We start from the raw sequence: 19,594 nt of genomic DNA on the forward strand, positions 1-19,594 counted from the left end.
GTACCAATACTAATATAAAAACCTGTCTGGAAGCATCATTTATCTTTCTGCTGCTACTATTTGCAGCAGATGCACAGCTTTGTTTGTCAAATAGTTGGGAGCACTGGGAGCTGTTCTGAGCTTCACAGCAGTGAGGATTAGAGGTACCCAGGCATGCATAAAATATAATTTTCCTCATTTAGCTTTTCATTGGTTGGTGTGTTAACACTGATTGTTCATTTCAAACAACTGGTCTGATGAAGCAGCCCTGTTAATAACCTTATGAAAATATTTCAGCTAAGTCATTCCATTTTCCATTCTTAGTAGTTGGCATACGAATCAGCATGACATTCAACATTCAAATTACTATGACAATTAACACTGCTCATAATTTCTCAGCAGCGTATTTTGTTCTGCCTCTTCCTTATATACCTTCTCAGATTTTTTTAGAACATCAAGAAGTATATCAAACACCAGATTAAGAGCATTCCAAACTGCTAACATTTGCTTTTTTGTAAGAAGAGTTATCAGTGTGTTTATGGAAATTCCTTAATTCCTAATTTTATTCAAACCTCTCATGTTGAACCCAGTTCTCAACTCCCAAATCTTCACCTCTGACAACATGGTTAAAAACAAAGGACCACAATAAAACTTTATTCCTAATTTTAGCTGGTTCCTGTCTATGACTTTATGATTACCAAGCTGATATTATCTACTACTCTGCTGCTACCTGCATCCAGACATTATAAGACAGCAATATTTTAAAAGTGTTTTGTAACTTTGAATATTGTTAGTAGTAGTTGTAGGCTTTTTCTTCGTGGGCTTCAATGCCTGATTTAAGATTTGTTTATTTTAATATGTGAATAGAGCTATGTATTTAATATTTGATGTGTTAAAATTTAATATTTGATGTGTTAAAATTATAAAATATTTTTTAAAAAAATGGGGCAAGGAAAAAATGCAATACAATAGAAAAGAATAAAAACAAACCCACCCCAAAAGACTATACAAATACAACACACATCAACTAAATCAGTCTACCTAACCTGAGGACCATTTACGGTACATACCCAATGCTTAATAATAATAATAATAATAATAATAAAGCCCCTTTACAGCTGCGCTACACTTAGGGCTTTTTCCAGCCGGAACTCACTGGAACTCCGTTCCGGCACCTCTCAGGTGGGTGCCATTGCCATTCTAAGAATGAGGGTGGTGTTCATGGAGAGTTCCGGCACTTCTTTTTCTAGAAAAAGAACACTGGCTACACTCATATGGTGCAAGATTCTTTTTGAACTTTAACTGATTTTATTTATTTTATAGACCATAAACTAGAGATTTATGCAGCATCACTTTTCATAAAACCTCCTTATCTATTCTGAACTTAGACACCTGGTGTGTGTGTTTTTTTTTTAAAAACAAACAAACTAAAATGAACTGTTTAATATGACGAACAGAAAATTTAAAGCCAGTTTTACATGCGAAGCAGTTTTGGAATAAGCAGATATTGATTTGTGTACTTTTTTTAAAAAACAAAAAACAGGGTTCGATTATTTTGAAGCTAGCGCCAAGGAGAATGTCAACGTGAGACAGGTCTTTGAGCGCCTGGTGGACATCATCTGTGAAAAGATGTCGGAGAGCATGGATTCGGAAGCTTCTAGGACAACTACTGCCGGGAAGAACGTGCATCTCACATACAGCCCCCCTCCACTGCAGCAGAATTGCTCCTGTTAATGCCTCAAAATCTCTAAGAAAGTTGTTGTTGCAGGATAGGGGGCAGGAACAGTAGAGCTTTTAAAAGAGATGTTTCAGTGCTGGTGGAGCTGGATATGTTTGTCTGATGTTTTGCAAAGTCTCTTTATATATTTTATACAAAAACAGTGCAAGTGCAGCTAGTGTTCCAGTGAAAAGTTATGCTACGGTTTAAGTAGTTTATATAGCCCGTCACATATTTCTGTGTGGTTCTCAGTGTTACCATTGTTTTGCCACCAGTCAGGTAATCCTGACTCAGACACACTTTATTAGCGTCTGCTAGCTAGAGGCCACTGTTAACTATGGCACAAAAAATTAATTAAAAAAAGAAACGACAGCAGTTTGAACTATCTCACAAAAAGATCTTCAGAAGGGAGAGGCAATATTATTCTTTGTGTAATTAACTGGTATCTTTGCTTAATAAGAGTTGCACAGGAAAAGCTGTAGCTCAGTGGTAGAGCATGCAGAAGGTCCTAGACTCGGTCATTTAAACCAAGTAGGTAGCCGTGGTGGTCTGCCATAGTCTAAACAAAATAAAAAAAAATCCTTCCAGTAGCACCTTCCAGTAGTTATTGGTATGAGCTTTCTTGTGCATGCATCTGAAGAAGTGTGCATGCACACGAAAGCTTATACCAATAACTAACTTAGCTGGTTTCTAAGGTGCTACTGGAAGGAATTTTTTTATTTTGTTTCATTTGAGCCAGTTATTTTCATTGAGGCAAAAACCACCAAGCTCAGTCACTCCGTACCACAGTAGCCACACCATTCACATGAGCATGTGTCAAAAGGAAAGGGTGGAACTTTAGAGGGGCATATTGCCAGAAACACTGGGAACAAGTTGTTAGGGGTATTTATCCTATAAAGCAGCATTTGAAAAGCCTTGGTATGTGCATGGAATTCTGGACATGGTTTCAATTAGACTGCAAGTACGACAGTGATAAACATCCAAGGCCATTCAGTGGGTTTATGGCTTAATTGCTCTACAGATAAATATTCAGACTGTTTAACTATTTTTGCACTTGTGGAAGTACATTAGTTCCCAAGAAAAGAAAAGACGTATGTAACTGGGAAAAGATTGAAATAAAGAATTCTGTGGCACTTTAAGGACTAACAAATTTTGTATAGCAATTAGCTTTTGTGAAATAAATTTCACTTAATCAGAATATATCATTTAGGACCATTCCTATACTATTTAATATCTTAAAAATCATAAACGGCATGTATTACCTGTGCACATAAAAACTACTGAAAATGACAAAGGCTACTAAAAATGACACACTTTTAACTTTTCCTGCCAATATCCTCTACCTTCAGAGGTCGGCTAAGCTCAGGAAGCAATTCTTTGTAATTGCAGGATCAGGCATTTGAAAGTTGCCCTTGACAATCTTGCAGCTACCTTAAGACTGCAATCCCACATAACTCAATGGAACATACTTCTGAGTGGACATATAAGATTGCACTGTTAATGTTCACACACAAACTCCATTTTGTCATAATAGGAATATGAACTGTGATAGTAAGTCAAAATATGTTTAGTAGAGAGTTTGAATTTGTATTAATTGTAATGAGAAAGTTCTATTTTCTTGCACATTTGTGATTTGGTGTTTAGCAGGCACTTTCTGTGTAGTGTTTGAATGTACATGTTCCTAATTATGAAATCATGACAAAATAAAGCTGTTATTTAGTCACTGTGATCTGATTTGAGTATTAATTTACATTGCTAATAGACATAAATAGCTCATCTAGTTTTTCAGTTGTATCACTGTGAAACCCCATGGTTATAATGCTTATCAAGAACTTTTATTATTAGTGTTGTTGTTGATAGGCAGACTAAGCAAGGTTATAAAAATAATGCTACATATTATTACCATTTGAACATTAGATTGTTCAAATTACTTCACATACATTGCATCAATAATTGTTACTTCAGTTCTGTAACATAGGTCGATACTATTTCATCCACATAGGCTGCTGAGCTACTTTCCAGATAATATAACCTGGGCCCACTTTTAATTATACTCTGGGCTTTTTTTTCAGCTGGAACTCAACAGAACTCAGTTCCAGCACCTCTCAGGTGGGCACCATTGCCATTCTAAGAGAACAAAGGTGTCCATGGTGAGTTCCGGCACCTATTTTTTCTAGAAAAAAAGCACTGATTCAGTTAATTTGTGGGGGATGGGGTGGCTAACTTGTGATACTTCAGATATTGTTGGACTTCAATTTCCACCATCCCCAACATTGGCCATGTTTACAGGGGCTGATGGAACTTTGAGTGCAACAGCAGTGAAATATAAGGACAATTAATGATACAAAGAAAAGTATGTAATGTCTGAATCAAATAATTTATTATTACATTTATATGCCATCATTCCTCCAAGGAACTCAAGGTGGCATTTATGGTTCTCCCCTATTTTATCATTGCAAATCATGTGACCCAGGTTAGATGGCACCTGTCCCAAAATCAGTCTGGCTCCAGATTTGATTAGCTGCTGAAATGGAAATAGTTTACTGCAGTTTCTTTTTCACAAGTACAATATCCGAATTACATATGTACCATAGCAAACGGTTCACATTGGAAAGGAGGGTTGGGTGTTCAGTCCTGGCTATCCAATGAAATGTTGGTAAGTCCAGTGTAACAGAGGATAACCCACTGCAAACAATTCTAGCATGGTGCGGGAAACCAGCTTCCTATCCCCAACCTACGTAAGCCTGGCTACTTGCAACTCCTGTGAAATGGGATTGTCTAGCTTTCCATTCTACCCACTATTCAGTGTCCGAGATACAGCTAGTCATTTGTAGATTAGGAGGGCAGCTTCGAGTGTTTTAGGGAGACCAACAATGTTGTCTAATAGGTTAGTTAAAGGTTGTAGAAGTGGTGCAGGCACGTAAATCAAACTGTAGTGACTGCAAGTATCACCAATATTAATCTTGGAAATCGCAAGGTGGATCGCTCGGACAGACTTCAAATTTACAGTATCTATTTTGTTTTTTACTAGAACACCAAGATCCATCAACCAGAGCAACTCGAAAATGCAAACTACAACACCACAGTCTTCCATAGTTTGCATGCCAAAAACCTTTAGAACATAAAGGGAACAAAGTTACAGAAGACAAAAAGAGAAACAGCAGACACAATCATTTTTACTTCCAAGCCAAACAGATACAGATACATGTATGTGTGTATATATATATAGAGAGAGAGAAGAAAACAAAAAAAAAAAACCTGAAACCACTTTCAAACCTACTCTTCCAGCAACCAAGTTCACTACACTGTCATTTAGCTCCAAGCAGCTCAATTTCTGCGCTTTATATATTCCCAGTTCAAGGAAGCGCAGAAAGGTTCCCAGACGTTCTAAGCGTAGTAGCTCTACTCCCTCATTCGCTGTCACAGATTATTGGCTCCTCTCTACGAGTGAGAGCTTGCTGAACCAATCCAGATGTACTCGTCTTTAGAAAGACGTTTATAAGGCAAACCTCAAAACTCAGTTTTGAAGGAAGCGGGGTGAGATAAGCCTACTACTCCATCCTACAATACCTTATTCCCCTTCCCCGACTCTCCGTCTCCCCTCCATTCCTAACGCTAATGGTTTGCCCCATTCCCACCTCCTCAGGCTCCCGGCAGCCTGTTAGAGTCAAGTGATGCCGGTAGAAGCTTGGATTTGCGGGCGTCCGGCGCGTGGATGCGGAGCCGGGCCCTGATTGGGCGACTTCGGTGGCTTCCGGTCCTGAGCACCGGCCTGCGGCTGAGGGCTGGAGCTGCTGGGCCGGAGCTGGGCCCGCCGTGGATGCTGAGGGCGGGAGCCGCCTGGCCGCGCGGGACCTCGGTGGCGAGCCGCCTTCGAGCAGGACCAGCCCTCCGCACCCGCGCCGGCAACCCTCAAGCCAAGCCCCGAGGGATCCTCAGCGGGCCTCGCTCTCCCTCAGCCATGCCTGGCCGGGCCAAGGCCTCGCTGGGTGGCGGCTCCGAGCAGCCTGAGGACTTGGAGAGCAGTCGCGGGGCCAAGGCCGGCGCAGCCCAAGAGGAGCCTGAGGCGGAAGCGGGAGGCGAAGGAGACAAGGCCGCGGGCGCCAGCGAGCCCAGCCCCAACGTGGGGGATCCCGAGATCGTCAAGTCCCCCAGCGATCCCAAGCAGTACAGGTGGGCGCGGGGAGGAGGAAAGGGGAGGGCGAAGGCGTAAGGATGGGGAAGAGCCTCTCAGGTGCGTCAAGCGTAGCGTAAATGAACCACACGAGACATTTCTTGTGCCGGTCAGCACCGTAGTTCCCCTCCTTTTATCCTGATCGGCCGCCAGAGGGTTGGTGGTTGGGGAGGTTGGGTAAAGCAATCCGGGGGAGAAGGGATGTCGCTTTCCGGCGTGGTAGGCCCGGTTATCAGAGGCAGAGGCATAGCTGTCAACTTTCAGATTTGAAAATAAGGGATCAGCAGCCTTGAAAATAAGGGGTCAGTAGCCTCACCTGTCCCAGGGACAGTCTACGGGATAGCTAACAATCCGGGATAGCAGCGGGAAACGGCGCTGGAATAAGGGAATTTCCCACAAAAAATGAGATGGTTGACAGCTATGGGCAGGGGAAATATATTCATGTTTCTTTTAAAAGTCATGCAAGCCACAGGCCATTGCATTATGTGCTATAGAAGATGCTACTGGCCGCTAGCTTAGATACATTTAAAAGGCGAAGTTGGCGGAGACATATCCCGCATGACTCTATTGGGTGGCTCTTAGCCAGGATGGCAACATGAAACTTCCATGTTCAGAACATAGCTGTCAACTTTTCCCTTTTCTTGCGAGGAATCCTATTTGGAATAAGGGAATTTCCCTTAAAAAAGAGAAACCTTGACAGCTATGGTTCAGAAGCAGTTTATCACTGAGTGCCAAATGGTGTGACATTCCCAAAGGCATGTGGTTAGCCACTGTTCTGGATTAGGCGGACTTCACTCTGATCCCACAGGGTTCCTACGTACTCTGTATTCGTAAAATAGCTTGCCACCTTTGTCAGCTCAATTCCAGCAGGTGCTCTTTGGTGGAGAGCCAGTGTTAGATGAGATAATTAGATCGGACCAGTTACAGGTAGGTAGCTGTGTTGGTCTGCAGTAGTTGAAACAAGACTTAGGGTCAGTTCCCTACTCATGCATTAAATTCACTCAGTGAGTTTAGACAAGTCATACTCATGGTCATTTTGAGAACAAAATGGGATAAGGCACATATGTGGTGGTCATTGTAACCAGCAACTTCCTGTGAGATTACCCACTCTTTCCCCATTTGTGTTAGCAGTATGTTGTGTTCCACTTCTCAACTTACAGAAAGAGGACTTTCATAAGGACTTTTGTTTCTTACATATTTGTTGCCTCTAGCAACTAATCTTTAGTCATAGTCTTGAGATTTTATCTGGATCTGCTGGTAAAATAGAACTGAGAAGAAAGTTTTGAGTTACTGGGGAACAACAGCAGGAGAGGGTTGTTGTCCTCTAGTCCTGCTTGTGGGGTTAAAGTAAAAAAAAAAATTGCATATGTATTACAAACATGGAAAACTGCACTCTTGTAAATATATAAATACCAAGTGCCTGTTAAAAACATAAACATTAGTGTACTTTAATAATAAAGGTAAAGATAAAAGGACCCCTGACCATTAGGTCCAGTTGTGACCGACTGGGGTTGCGGTGCTCATCTCGCTTTATTGGCTGAGGGAGCCGGCGTACAGCTTCCGGGTCATGTGGCCAGCATGACTAAGCTGCTTCTGGTGAACCAGAGCAGCGCACGGAAACACCATTTACCTTCCCGCTAGAGTGGTACCTGTTTATCTACTTGCACTTTGACGTGCTTTTGAACTGCTAGGTTGGCAGGAGCAGGGACTGAGCAACGGGAGCTCACCCCGTCGCGGGGATTCGAACCGCCAACCTTCTGATCAGCAAGTTCTAGGCTCTGTGGTTTAACCCACAGCGCCACTCACGTCCCTTTAATAATAAATAGGTATAAATTCAGAAGCCAAAACCGAAGGTCAGCTAACCCTTGTGCTGGTTGCAGAAGCCTGCACAAGGCATCCTGCAAGTACAGCAGGGCTATGTGCCTCCCATAGATCCTCCATAGATCCCCTAGAGAGTCAGAAGAACTTCCAGAACTGTGCATGAGGGAAGGAAAGAGGAATTTTTTCTTTGGCAACCAGAAATGCTTGCACTGACAGAACGCTTATATTAGTGCAATGTTTAATTGCATCCTGTGTAATTATACTTGTAAAATGTAAATCTTCACATTGAAATTGCAACTTGAATGTGAGTATAAATGCTACATCTACTTTGTCTTATGGAAAACAACCTACCGTAGAGATAGAAAAGGTCTAACCTGAATTTCCAGTATTAAATAGAAAGCTGTGATTGACTGTGATTTTGTGTGGATGAATAGAAGAGCATCGTGCTGTAGTTGCATTTCTGTGATGAAAGCTTTATTTTTCTTGCATTGGGGTTTAGAGCGGTAACACTTTTGATTTAAAGCAGAACGATCGGTAAGGATTGTGTGTAACTCTCTCCTTGCTGTTACCGCTTTTGCCTGTGCTGAATTGTGAGTGCACAGCTTTGCCCTCATCATTTTTAAGGCACCTCTCCCAGGAAGTGAGAGGAGTATCTCCTAGGAAAGAAGCAGTGGTGCAGCTCACATTCTCAATCCAACCACTTTTAGTCTTGGAGGCTGCTAGTTGGCCATCCATGCAAACAGATGTGACATACAGGCTGCTGTTGAGCCTTCACCATTCCTCCCCAAAAACCCCAAGTAGAATTTGTTCCTTTTCCATTGTTGTTATGCTGTCTATATCTCTGTAAGGTGCCCTAATGTAGAATAACACCAAAACAGTCCTGGCAGCATTGTGTCTTGTCTTGCAATGTAATTGCCAAGGTAAATGCATATTTTTAATTAGTTCAGAAAGGCAAGAATTACTGTTTAGCAAATATTAATGGGTAGTATACAACCAAGTCATACTCAATAGGCAATTGAAATGTAGACTCAAGTTAGTCGTCATGATACAACCCTTATACAAGAACAAAGTTCGTTGTTATTTTAAATTGTTTTTAATATTGTATTTTAAAGCTGTAACTTGCCCTGAGACCTTAGGGTGAAAAGTAGGTAATTAATAATTATTATTATAATAATGATGATAATAGTAATGATTGCAGAGACACAGAGGCAAATACAGGGATGTTCCATTTTATTTTATTTTCCTAAGGCATTAAGAAGCCAACGGAAAGGGTCATCATCCTGATGATAATATTACCTGTCACTTTGTAGGTACATCAAACTGCAAAATGGCTTATGTGCATTGCTGATTTCGGACTTGAATAACCCAGACGGTAGCCCTTGTGCAGTGTCAGAGGATGAGGATGACTCTGAGGAAGGCACGGATGAAGATGATGATTCTGGAGCAGAAATAGAAGATGACCAAGAGGGATATGATGATGAATGTGGATATGATGAGGATCTTGATGACCCTGACAGTGAATTAGAAGAGCTAGGAGAGAAAGAGGAAACGAGGAAGAGGAATAGCACAGAAAAACAGGTATGGTTTGAATAACGATAACAACTGACCATGAGTGGTTTGGTGCAGAGGACAAAAAAACACATTGCTACTTTTGATATTTTATTCATTTCTGTACTGGAAACTCATATAAAATACATCTACAGGGTGTATAAAATTCCAGCTAAAACCCAAACAATATAACAAATAAATTCCAAAGGAAAACACGTTAATGAAAGAGAAGTTCAAAGTGAGTGACAAGAGAGTTTTTTTAAAAAACCAATAAATCATTTTCAGAAGATGTCTTGCCATAATATGTTAAGTTGGCAGGTTCACTTCAGAGTTGCAGAAGAGATAGGCTTTTGGCCCTCAGATAAAGAAAGCATTACTTTTGTGTCTGCCTTAAACAGATTCTTAGGTCATCCTCTGCAGTTTTACAATTCAGATTGTTTTCTGTCTTGTATAGAATTGAACAGTGTTTACATCACTTGTTTTATAGTGGGCAATTTAGTAATCTTATAAGATAGTAATGTTGTTTTTTTTAAAATGCTGTTCTTGTTTTTCTTTTCCCAGTCTGCAGCTGCACTTTGTATAGCTGTTGGCAGTTTCTCTGACCCTGAAGATCTGCCTGGGTTGGCACATTTTCTGGAACACAGTATGTTTTTTGTTGTTCAATGTTACCTTGCTGTGTTTTAGCAAAAATTAAATTTTCTAGTTTTGCATCTGTGGAGCTCTTTGACATAAAACCCTGAAAATCATCAATGTAGGAGTCAGCTGCATTATTTTCCTGCTTGCATATTTGCAAAGTTAGATATGATATGTCCATAGAATAGCAATAGATATCTTAAAACCAGAAGTTGCCCTGCTGATCTAAAAAAAAAAAAGTTTGTCAAACGTATGCAACTAGTCTATTTCCATTTGTTTCCCTTTAATACGCCCAAACTTCTTTTTGAACTTGGGGAATTTCACGTTTTTTCCATTAGAATTAATACCTGTCTCTTTAACTTTCATTTTTCCCCCCAGTGGTTTTTATGGGCAGTGCAAAATACCCAGATGAGAATGGTTTTGATGCATTTTTGAAGAAACATGGAGGCAGTGACAATGCTTCAACAGACTGTGAACGAACAATATTTCAGTTCGATGTACAGAGGAAATATTTCAAGGAGGCTCTTGATAGGTATTTTGATTATTCTGAATAAAAAGCTGGATTTACTGCTTCCTATTTGAGTAGTTGCTGCTGCATTTGATTTTTTTTCCAGTTTTCAAGTAGTTTGAAAACTTTGGATGGTATCCACTAAGTCAGTGCTTCCCAACCGGTGTTCCGCGGCACACTAGTGTGCCGCGAGACGTTGCCTGGTGTGCCGTGGGAGGGAGGTGGGCGAGTCGGGCGGCGAGAGGCGGGGCGGCGGCGGCGAGGAGAGGCCGCCCAGCGCGGGGCTCTCGCCGTCTGCCTGCCTGGCTGCCTGCGTGGCGTTGACGTCACGGGGCTGTAACGTGCCCCACATAGGCACACGCGGGGCGGCGAGCGAGCTCCCTCCCACATCCCATCGCCGCTCGCTTCGGCCGGCCTACTGGGCTGTCGCAGGCGGAAGGCCTGCGCATGCGCGAGGTTTTCGCGCCTTCAGGATTCCCTTCACGCCTTCCTCCTCCCGGGTCCTTGAGAGCGCGGGAAGCGGCAGCGCGAGACCGGCTTTGAGCCTGGTAGGTATTGCACTTGCCAAGGCAGTCATTTGGGAAATGAAAACTTGCAAAGCAAGCAACCAGTTCAATCTGAAGTACGTGTATGCTTAATATCCTGTATCTGAAGCCTGTTCTGCCCCCTCCCCCACACTTGGTGCCATTTTCATCTACACATGCAGCAGAGTAAGTTGACCCAGAATAGTACCAATTCAGATGGCAGATGGGAGAATGACAGTGCTGAATGCTTTCCCATGTAGAACAGTCCCTGCAAATAAAAACCTAGCATATTTGGAAGAGGGATGCTAGCCTAACCATTACCTTCTATGCTGTTACTATTTTTTAAAATTTTTTTACATAAGTAAAAAGTGACCTTTCCCCATCTGGCATGGTGGTGTGCCTCGAGATTTTTTTCATGAAACAAGTGTGCCTTTGCCCAAAAAAGGTTGGGAAACACTGCACTAAGTCATACTCAGAGTAGACCCATAACTGCATAAATTAGGCTGCAATCCTACCAGGGAGTAAGCCCCATTGAATTCAATAGGACTTACTTCTGGATTGCAGTAATGACTAACAAGTCTATTGGTTTCAGTAAGTATGGTCTGACTCTGACCTAGATACTTCCCAAAGGTTGAAACACTTCAGGTAAATATTAGTAAAAAATATTCCTCATTGAAGAATGATGTATTTGTAAAGGATGTTAAAAATAAATAGTTCTATGGGGTACAGTTACATTGAGTACTGAGACTTTTGTGGATCATTTGCCTTAAGAATTCATTTTTGGCAAGAAATATCATTCACTGCCAACATTGGGTCATAAAATTCAAAAATGAATTCATACCAATCTAGATTTTTATTAGAGCAGATAACCAAGACACACATCAAAGCATAATTTCCATTGGGAATAAAAATGTAACAAATATTTTAAGCCTTTGCTTTAAGAAAGAAAGTTTAACCACAGACGCTAGAAGAACTTTTAAAAATGTTATTACTAAAACTTGAACTTGCTAAATATTTTAAATTGCAACACTTGAAAACTTGTGCAACTTGTGCAAGCCTGTCAGACTGCCTGGAAAAACATACGTCCAATATTTTTCTGTTTCAGGTGGGCGCAGTTTTTCATTCACCCTTTAATGATCCGTGATGCAATTGATCGGGAAGTTGAGGCTGTGGATAGTGGTAAGAATCCTGATTTCTCTTGTCACTTTATATTTAGTTTTTTGAAAAAACAAATTTTTGTTTGGCATAAAAGTATTGAAAACATCTTTCATGAAGCAGGGCATTTCTACATGATTTTAGAACCCAGAGGTCACCAACGTGGTACTTACGGGCACACAGGTGCCCACAGAGGCCTTCCCTGGCACCCACAGGGTCCCTTCCCCAAGCATTCTGTTGTGTGCTTGGTTGAGGGTTGCATGTGACGCCCACAACAGTTTCTCTGCTTTTCAGATTTGCCCATGGATTCCAAATATTCCAGACAAATAAGATGCATTCTGAGGTTTTCAACAACTTACATAGGAACTTGAATTTCTAATTGATTACTACCTGTAGTAAAGGATTCACAGTATCGTTTTCAGAAGTTCATTTTAACTTGGAAAGGAAGGTGGATCTTTCAAAATGGACAGACAAGTTGTTATCTTATTACATATCTCCAACTTAAAATGCATAAAGGAAAAATTCCTCATCTCATCACTTAAGTTGACTAGAAGCAGGTATTGTAAAACCTGCATATTGATCCAGTAAGGGCATTTTCCATACAGGAGCTGACTTATGTTTACCACTCATTCTCTTGAATAGGTCTTATGCATTCAGAAGGGTGCTGCAGATGATAAAAAAGCACCCTGCATTAGGCAGTTAGAGCAGCATATTGCTGGGATTGATTTTGAGTTGACTCTGTGTACATTTCCATCAACCACATGGCTGACATTGTCAAAGTGAAACCTTTTCAGCCAGTGCATCTGCAGGGTGTTTTTTTATAGCAGGGCCCTTTACTAGTTTTGACTGTTGTTCTTTTTGATGTAAAAATAAACACACAAGCCATGCATAAAAGCAGTAAGCTAGGTTAAGTAGCTTTGGCAATAGTCCTTCTGATCTGCTCGTGCTGTTTTGAGCAAATGAACGTTTTAATGTGCATGGCTTTGTTATATTCCTATAGTCAAAGCTGGTTCGGAGGTCTATATTAGTTAGAATCTGAAAACCTTTCTATTAAACAAACAACAGAATATCAGCTTGCAAGGCCCTCTGATGCAAACCGAAGAGAGATGTTGTTTGGAAGTCTGGCCAAGTCTGGCCATCCCATGAAGAAGTTCTTTTGGGGTAAGTATTATTTATTATTATTTTAAAGTGTTTCTATCCTGTTGTCCAGCTGAAAAGGCTCCCAGAGCAGTAAAAAGGAACACAGGTCCTACCCTCAGGCATACCACCTAAAAACAACACAAAGGAAAAAGGGGGAAAGAGTTAAAAGCAAAATTAGGTACCAGTTCTTAAAGTTACAAAGTTCTTAGCAAAGGTAAAGGGACTCCTGACCATTAGGTCCAGCCGTGACCGACTCTGGGGTTGCGGTGCTCATCTCGCTTTATTGGCTGAGGGAGCCGGCGTACACCTTCCGGGTCATGTGGCCAGCATGACTAAGCCGCTTCTGATGAACCAGAGCAGCGCATGGAAACACTGTTTACTTTCCCGCTGGAGTGGTACCTATTTATCTACTTGCACTTTGACGTGCTTTTGAACTGCTAGGTTGGCAGGAGCAGGGACCGAGCAACGGGAGCTCACCCCGTTGCGGGGATTCAAACCGCCGACCTTCTGATCGGCAAGCCCTAGGCTCTGTGGTATAACTCACAATGCCACCCGCATCCCTTGCGGGTTCAGTCTGCAATGGTTTAGGGAGGTGAGGAGCTAAAATGAGCAGGCCTCTTGATTTACCTAATAGTTTTCCTGCTTCCCATCTCTCTCGGTAATGGAATGGCGGCTGCTACTAGCTTTAGCCCAAAGGCTAAATGAAAGTTCCCTCTGGTTGGTCTTCAAGGACGGTCTCTAAAAAACAGCCAGAGTTTTCTCTCTTTCCTAATCTCAGTGCAGAGATAGAAACTCTACCTGCTCCTTAGATTTCTTTCTGAAGATCAGGCAGAGCACTTTCATCTCCTTCCTGTGAGCTGGTGGGCCAGGTATGGCCTGCAGGCTAGTCATCAGTGGCACAGAGAACCTGTTGGATCTTGTATGGTGATAGAGAACACATGTGGCCAAGTTAGTGCAGTACACTGAGAAGATGACATAACTTGTTTCCCACAAGCTGCTCACACACAGATTATCCTGAACCTCGTATGTGGGTGTTGCAGAGATTTCCTGTCCTCTCTCATATCACTTCTCTTTGAGTCCCACCATAAGTGCTTATGTGTTGATGTTCTGCACAGCTTGTTCCAAGCTGTGGGCAGGAAGGAAGGAAGGCACATAGTGGGCACGCAAGCAAGAGGAAGGATAGTGAGATGAGGGGGATACCACTTTGTTGCAGCTTAAAATTTATTTTTCAGCAAGTTGGGCGAAGGAGGAAAAACGTGGACTGGCAAGATATATATTAATCTGTTAACGCACAGTGTGTTTTTAATGACTTTTGCTATGAGAACTATTAGTTTTAATTATAACCCTATTAAGCATTTGGATCAAAAGCATAATAATTTTTAATAATAAGCAACCTTGGTTTTCAACATTATTTACAGGTAATGCAGACACGCTGAAACATGAGCCGAAGCAAAATGACATTGATACTTATACCAGGCTGAGGGAATTCTGGCAGCGCTATTATTCAGCTCACTATATGACTTTAGTTGTGCAATCTAAAGGTAACATCTGTTAATTTGAAGCTACAGGTGTAAACTGTGATACACTGCCTTGATTATTGTCTTTCAAGAGCTATAAAAACTCTTCTGCGTCTGCTTGTAATGTAAAGAATGCCACAATAGTTTACATTTCTAGTCAGAAGTAAGTCCTGTTGAATACAGTGGGGCTTGTGCTCAGGAAAATGAGTAGGGTTGCCATTGTGTACAATGAAAGTAAGCCCCACTGAATCAGGACGTATTTCTGATCAGCTATACATATGACTCCACTAAAATAAAAGCAAAACTAGATGTATCTAGCTAAATATTTTCAATCTTCTACTTCTGAATTTAAATATTTAGTTCATTTTGATGAAATATGTGTTCTTTTTCAGTGTCTGGTCACCTTTTAAAATAGAGGTTTATATTTTGGACCTAGCAATTCTTATGAGTTATATTAGTTGCATTACCTAACCCTCTTTTTGGTCCTTATTAGTCTAAATGAAGTTCACAATATTAGATAATTTATTTCTCTTTGTAAACAAGGCTATGATTTATCTTGAGCCAAATACAGTGTTTTCTGAGTTTCCAGTAACAGTCTTGGTATGTGAATTTTCTCTGTTTGCCATTACTGATATTTTAATGATGTATTTTTCTCAGTAAGGATAGAAACCTGCCCCTCCCTTCCCAACTCTGCCCTAAGGGGCCAATCTGTACATGCACGACTCCTACATGGATGCTTCTTTAAGTGTGGCTGCCATCACAAGGAGTATTTCTATGCTGCCAGAAGCATCTATTGTGGAGGCTGTTTCAGATAGCTTTTGGGCGCGGCCCATATCACGGAGACCAGCCATAATTTTGTTGTGTGTAAGTTTTAACTGATACAACCAGCTTGGGAGGTTGTAAGAATGCAAGCTCAGCTGCCACATATGCCTGATATAGGAAGCAGAAATTGTACTGGTGCAGCCACACCCCAAAATAATCCAAGTGCCAAATGCATGTGCACTTTAGGTATACTGAGAGAATTGAGCCTTTGGGCCTACAGACTTTATAATGTTTGCACCTCTTCTTTAATTAGCTGATTGGGTTCTTGAGAATGAACAGGTTCTCCAACTTACCTTTGTTTTACTGAGAACAAGCCTTTCTTCTTCAGTGAATTGGCTGTTGAGCTTTTTCTCTCTCTCTCTCCCTTCCTCCCTAGAAACCTTGGATACTCTGGAAAAATGGGTGATTGAAATCTTCTCAGAGATTCCAAATAAGTAAGAATTTTTCCCCCTCTACCATTTTTGTCATAAGTAAGATGTAAAATTATATGCACAGTTCTGCATTCAAGTCATATGAGAAGACCACAAATATGATTTCACCTGTTTATCCCTAAACTTTCCCTGCTTCTTACCCTTTCCCCTTCTTTCCAGGTGATAGTTTGGCCAGATGGAATGATTCACCCCCTCATCCTCCCATGCACTGATGTGGGTGCTCTCCTGACCCTCAGAACCAATTTTGAGGGGTGTTTGCAGGGAGCGGGTAGGGAAGCCCCATTGCACAAGCGTAAGCCCTCGTGCATGGCTTCCACTATCAAAAGTCATTAGTTGAAACCTACTTTAGGACTTGGGTCTTCTCTTCTCACATACAAAATGAATGCTTAGCACAGATTTGGTGAGGGTTGCTATGCCAGTGCCGGTGCTTTGATTATTTAATAAAATAACAGAGTTGTTCTGTTTGATGTTTAAAATATTGATTTCTCAATTTTGGGTTCCGAAAAATAGGGGTCGTCTTATACATGGGGGTGTCTTATACATGGAAAAATATGGTAATCTTTTTAATGAGCATGTTAATCCCAATCTGTAGATACCGGTTCATAGTTTTCTACCAGACATACAACACAATAATCACCTGTTGCAACACATGAGGAGCCAGTCCCTGGAATTAGTACTGTTCCCGCAATGAGTGCTAGGTACAGAAGGATATATCCAGATTAGTCATTGATACACAGGATTGTGATGTGATATGGGGAGCATCCTAACGGAATTAGGACAATGGTGCATAACTTATTTTCTTTTGTTCTTAAAGTGATTTACCAAGACCAACTTTTAGCCACCTGACAGAACCTTTTGACACACCTGATTTTCAGAAACTTTACAGAGGTGAGTAATTGGAATGAATAATTCCTATAGTGCTAACGGTTAAGAATACATATTGCATTCTAAACTTTGTAACTTTCAAAGTTTTAAATACTGCTCTTTGCACTTTTCTTTTTGAGAAAAATTATTATGAGAAAGTTGATGAAGGCAGATAATCATGTTTTTGCATTTTACAGTAAACATTTCTTTATTTTTAGTTGTTCCAATCAGAAAAACACACTCTTTAAATATCACTTGGGCTCTTCCTCCACAAGAACAACATTACAGGTAAATTTTAAACTCTTGTTATGGTGGAACCCTTTCATGAGGGGAACCAGGAAACTGAGTTAGTTGAACAAATTAAATTGTTGATAAAAGAAAAAGCAGCCACTAGTGGCTTTCTGCTGATAGAAGGGGCACCATCAGCAAAATGTGGAGGGAGACAATTTTAAACAATCCCTTTGCAGTGGTCTTTGCTCCCTCTAAATCTGCTCTAGACGGTTGGGGGAATCCTGAGCAGATTTGGGTGGGTGCAGCAGACAGTTGTCAAAAATTGGCCCCTTCCTTGTTCTGTTGATGGATTCCTTTCTGTCAGCAGCCAAGCACCACTGAATACCACACATAGTTTATGGTAGCTGTAGTAGTTTGTAATGTGATCATCACTGAATCCCAGCATTTTGGATATGCTTATTTTACTTGCTAATTTGTATAATGGCTGGAAACCAATATTTTCGAGGCATGTTTTATGACCTCCATTTTTAAACTTTCCCCTCTTTTTTCAGGATCAAACCTCTTCACTATATTTCATGGCTGGTTGGACACGAAGGCAAAGGCAGTGTTCTTTCATTCCTTAGAAAAAAGTATGTATGAAAAAATCAGTTTTAATAGTTTTAATAGTTCATTGACACATTTAAAAGATATATATGCCATGTGCCTTTGTTTCGGCTCGGGAGGGCGGGATATAAATAAAACTTATTATTATTATTTTATTATTATTATTACTTGTGTAATGCAGACAGTTGAGAAACATGTCAGCTTAGTTAGTGACCAAGTTCAACATGTATTTGTTATAACCCAAATATTGTGTAACATAAACATTGGATAGACTTGACATGAGCACTTTGAAAAGTTTCTCCATAGTGCCTACCCTTTGCTTATATTGTGATTCCATCATGTGAGGAGATGGAAAAATCAGAAATTGGTAACTCCCTATTCCATTGGGGCAGGGGGAGTGATACAAGCAATCCTTTACTCGCATAGATTGGACTATGTTGCTGCTTACCCCAGCCTAGGTTATTAGTTGAAATATGTCATCTATTCTGCATACTAAAGCAGGGGTGGCAAAACTTCCTCTTGCTAAAAGCCAGAAATATATTGGAAATATGTATCAATAGCTCTATCTTTGATGTGTTAATATTTTCTGATAGATTCTGGGCTCTTGCATTGTATGGAGGAAACGGTGAGACAGGATTTGAGCAGAACTCTACATACTCTGTCTTCAGTATTTGTGTGACTCTGACAGATGAAGGTTACAATCATTTCTATGAGGTAAATTTGAGCTCAGCTTGAAGTGTTTGTTGTTCTTGCTTATTGCAGACGACAGATACCTGAATGTGCTTTGTTTCCATTTTCAGGTTGTTCATGTCGTATTCCAGTATTTGAAAATGTTGCAGCAGACTGGACCAGAGCAAAGGTAACTAAGGCCTGATTCTAGTGAGCTATTGGTGTTACTGAACTTTTTAAATTCCTAAATGTGAGCAGAAGTAGCAGGTGGGAGGAAATGGCTGTTAAAAAGAACTGGAGGAATTGAAAGTCACCCTAAAATGTCAACACTCTGAAAAAGCAAGGAAAATTAGCTATGAAGGTGGTTGATGATTTAAGAATTGGTTTAGGGCAGAGCTTTCCAAACTTTTCATGTTGGTGACACACTTTTTAGACATGCATCATTTCACAACACAGTAATTCAGTCTTACTAGCAAACCGAGGTCAAACAAACCCATTTCCAGCCGCGGGGGGAGCTTTCGTATGACACACCTACACATAGCAGTCAACACACTAACGTGTCGCAACACACGGTTTGGAAAACTCTGGTTTAGGGGAATATTCACTATCCTGAAACGTTCTCTCTATGTGAAGTATTATTAGTTACTATATATACTTCTTTTCTATATAAATTTATTTCAAAGTGGTTCTCAAAAACTTAGAAATACATAAAGAGTACATTGTTATCCGTGTCATCTTCCTAATAAAAACAATGCAGAACAGTTTCATAAGAGATACATAATAAAACCTCAAAACAATTCATTCATAATTCTTTACTAATAGTAAGACAGCCTCTGACCTAGGAGGTGGTAGCAGCAGAATGAATCTTTTTAAAGAGCTGCAAAAGGAAATGGGGTCAGCCCTCAGTCCCATGTTAGGATGGGAAATGACAAAATGTTTCCTCTGGCCTGTTGGTCAGGCTGCTGAGAAATAGCCTTAGAATCATAGAATTGTAAAATTGGAGGGTCATATAGTCCAACCCCATGTGGTGAAGGAATCTTTTGGAATGTTCTGAAACCTTGTTTCTGGAAATGGTTCCTTTCTTGACAAATGTGACTGATTTATTGAGAAACATACGTCATCCTCCACAGAATTTGGGAAGAAATCCAGAAGATTGAAGCTAATGAATTTCATTATCAAGAACAGGTATTTCCTCAACCTTGAATATTTTCAAACACCATTTTATAGCCCATCATTTTATCTTGGCTTATGGAAACTA

The 19,594-nt window shown here is 40.7% G+C and overlaps 2 protein-coding genes across 5 annotated transcripts in view; both read left to right on the top strand.

Moving 5' to 3' along the window:
• Window positions 1-2,267, top strand: part of RAB3B (RAB3B, member RAS oncogene family) — a 52,794-nt gene extending 50,527 nt beyond the window's left edge. For all 4 annotated transcript variants that reach the window (XM_082226805.1, XM_082226806.1, XM_082226803.1 and 1 more), the window contains exon 5: window positions 1,523-2,267. In XM_082226805.1, the coding sequence (XP_082082931.1) occupies window positions 1,523-1,713 (191 nt within the window). In that variant the 3' untranslated portion in view covers window positions 1,714-2,267. The remainder of the gene's footprint in view (window positions 1-1,522) is intronic.
• Window positions 2,268-5,396: 3,129 nt separating this feature from the next.
• NRDC (nardilysin convertase) overlaps window positions 5,397-19,594 on the top strand; it is a 31,595-nt gene continuing 17,397 nt past the window's right edge. The window contains exons 1-14 of the mRNA XM_082226718.1: window positions 5,397-5,869; window positions 9,002-9,269; window positions 9,801-9,882; window positions 10,251-10,404; window positions 12,010-12,083; window positions 13,125-13,220; window positions 14,618-14,740; window positions 15,915-15,972; window positions 16,784-16,857; window positions 17,052-17,121; window positions 17,616-17,693; window positions 18,261-18,381; window positions 18,468-18,526; window positions 19,467-19,521. Coding sequence (XP_082082844.1) covers window positions 5,412-5,869; window positions 9,002-9,269; window positions 9,801-9,882; window positions 10,251-10,404; window positions 12,010-12,083; window positions 13,125-13,220; window positions 14,618-14,740; window positions 15,915-15,972; window positions 16,784-16,857; window positions 17,052-17,121; window positions 17,616-17,693; window positions 18,261-18,381; window positions 18,468-18,526; window positions 19,467-19,521 — 1,770 coding nt within the window. The 5' untranslated portion in view covers window positions 5,397-5,411. The remainder of the gene's footprint in view (window positions 5,870-9,001; window positions 9,270-9,800; window positions 9,883-10,250; window positions 10,405-12,009; window positions 12,084-13,124; window positions 13,221-14,617; window positions 14,741-15,914; window positions 15,973-16,783; window positions 16,858-17,051; window positions 17,122-17,615; window positions 17,694-18,260; window positions 18,382-18,467; window positions 18,527-19,466; window positions 19,522-19,594) is intronic.

Source organism: Podarcis vaucheri (genome assembly GCF_965113315.1).
Source record: "Podarcis vaucheri genome assembly, chromosome: 6".
Classification (NCBI taxonomy): Eukaryota; Metazoa; Chordata; class Lepidosauria; order Squamata; family Lacertidae; genus Podarcis; species Podarcis vaucheri.